Source organism: Gracilinanus agilis, chromosome 4 (assembly GCF_016433145.1).
Source record: "Gracilinanus agilis isolate LMUSP501 chromosome 4, AgileGrace, whole genome shotgun sequence".
Classification (NCBI taxonomy): Eukaryota; Metazoa; Chordata; class Mammalia; order Didelphimorphia; family Didelphidae; genus Gracilinanus; species Gracilinanus agilis.
This window is the reverse complement of record NC_058133.1, coordinates 102496571-102498655: the sequence shown is the minus strand read 5'-3', so window position 1 is coordinate 102498655 and position 2085 is coordinate 102496571. Positions and strand designations below refer to the sequence as shown.

At 52.9% G+C, this 2085-nt stretch overlaps 1 protein-coding gene across 1 annotated transcript in view; it reads left to right on the top strand.

Moving 5' to 3' along the window:
• Window positions 1-386: 386 nt before the first annotated feature.
• Window positions 387-2085, top strand: part of KIF21B (kinesin family member 21B) — a 75155-nt gene continuing 73456 nt past the window's right edge. The window contains exon 1 of the mRNA XM_044674918.1: window positions 387-427. Coding sequence (XP_044530853.1) covers window positions 387-427 — 41 coding nt within the window. The remainder of the gene's footprint in view (window positions 428-2085) is intronic.

Genomic DNA, 2085 nt, shown 5'->3' with positions numbered 1-2085 from the left:
GTGGATGCGAGCGCGTGCTGGAGAGGGGTGTGGATGGAGCTGGTCAGTTTCGGCCTCAGCTGTCAGGTCGATTTCACCGCAGTGCCTCAGGGCCCCTGCCACATGGAGGGCGCACGGGCGAGAGGGGAGCTCCGGGGTTCTGCTGCTGGCTCCCCATGAGCCCGGTATAAGCCGCCGCCGCTGCAGCCTCGGGGGAGCATGTCACCTCCCGCCGCAGCCACAGCAGCCGCAGCAGCAGCAACAGCAGAAGCAGCAGCAGCCACCGCAGCGCACAACTCCAGGGCCACCACCGCCGCCTCCTCCTCTTCCTCCTGCATCCTCAGGCACTGGCTCTCTGACTCGATCCCCTGATCCATGCCCGAGATCCCCGGAGATCTGAAAGAGCCATGGCAAGCCAGGGTGACTGCTGTGTCAAGGTGGCCGTCAGGTAAGAGCCTGCGGAGGGGGGGAGGGGAGGGCGGTGCATGGGGGAGAAAAGAGAAGACGGATGAGTGAGTATGTGTAGATGTGTGAGAGAGAAGGGGGATGGGAGGGGGCGCCGGGGGTGCGGTTTCTCATCGCAGCTTTGTCTCAGGTGGGTAGCCTGGACCACCCATACCTTCCCCCATACCCCAGTTAGATATTCTCCTTTCGTTCTGCAGCACCGGGATTCATGAATGACTCGAACCCTTAGGCTTGATGTTCATGGGGTCCCCAGGAGAGAGACTGGAGGGTGGCTTTGTTTGGGAGATAATATCCACCTCTTCTCTTGGGAGCCCTTAATGAACAGAAAATCGAATAAACAAGGAAATCCGGTATTTCACACCCAACCCTGGCCCAGGCCGGGGCATCTATGTGTTTCCTCTTCACCGCCCCACTAGTTGTCTCATTAGGGATTATTATTATTTTTTTAAGAATCTTTTTTTAAATCCACAAATTCCAGCCTCTTGCCAATCTAACACGGCTGCAGCTCTTGCTGCTGCTGCTGCTGGACACTGATCCTTCCTCCACCCCACCCCACCCCCCATGCCTGCCCCAATGCTGCTGCACAGTTCCAGACAAAGATCCCTTTTCCTGATTGATGCTGTCTCCTTGGATGGGGTGGAGGGGGAAAAGGGAGGCTGATTTGGTTTCTAACTAGGATTGTTGGTTAGAAGGGATCCAGGTCCTTACAGGAGAGGAGACCTGGGGCTTAGGTCATTGTTATCTAAGCTAGGAGTTGGTCAGACTGACAGTTTTCATTTCCCCCAATCTTTGGGCCATTTCTGTATTTTTTAGGAGAGGGGAAGCTACCTGGGGATCCATTTTGTATGGATGATATGAGGTAAAATATTGACAGATTGGGGTGAAGGTGGAGAAGAAATAGCAAAGAAGGCTTGTCCTGGAGGGGAAGAGGGTATTTGTCTCCCTTTCTCTGAGGTGAAGGCAGGAAATGCTGCAAAGTTGAACCATCTGAGGCCTTTGTACTGCTCTCTGATGGGGTAGTGAGGGTTTGTCTGACCTTTCTTCTCTACCACTTTTTTTTTCTTGTCAAATCTGTTGATGAGGTTAGGGGTGTTTCCACTGAAGGCTGGGAAGACCAAAAGGCCTGGCAGAGACAATGCTAAATTTTATATTTCCATTCCTCTCCCCTGCATGCCTTCCTGATCTGAACTAAAGTGTTGGCCAAGCACCTTAGTATGTGTACTTGGAATGGGACCATTTCAAGGTCTCTTTTGAATCTCTCAACCAACCCTCTCCTGGTAAAGGAGATAGCAGGATCCCTAGGACTCTATCTATCTACCTGCAGACAGAGCTGAAGCTGTGTAGTGTGAATAGGCTTCTTGCTGCCCACCCCACCCCAGCCCCAAGTCTGATGGGTACCTGACCGTTGGGATGGAGATGACAGCTTAGTTCAGGCTGGAGCAGTTGCTAGGGGCAGGGGAGAGTAAAGACACCGATTCTGTGCTTAATTACCTCTGGGCTCCATTTCTGAGCATCACTTACACAGAGATTTCCTGACCCAGGCATAGGGCTGTGTTAGACAAAGAACATCACTGCAGGTATCTACACACACACACACACACACACACACACACACACACACACACACACACACACACACAC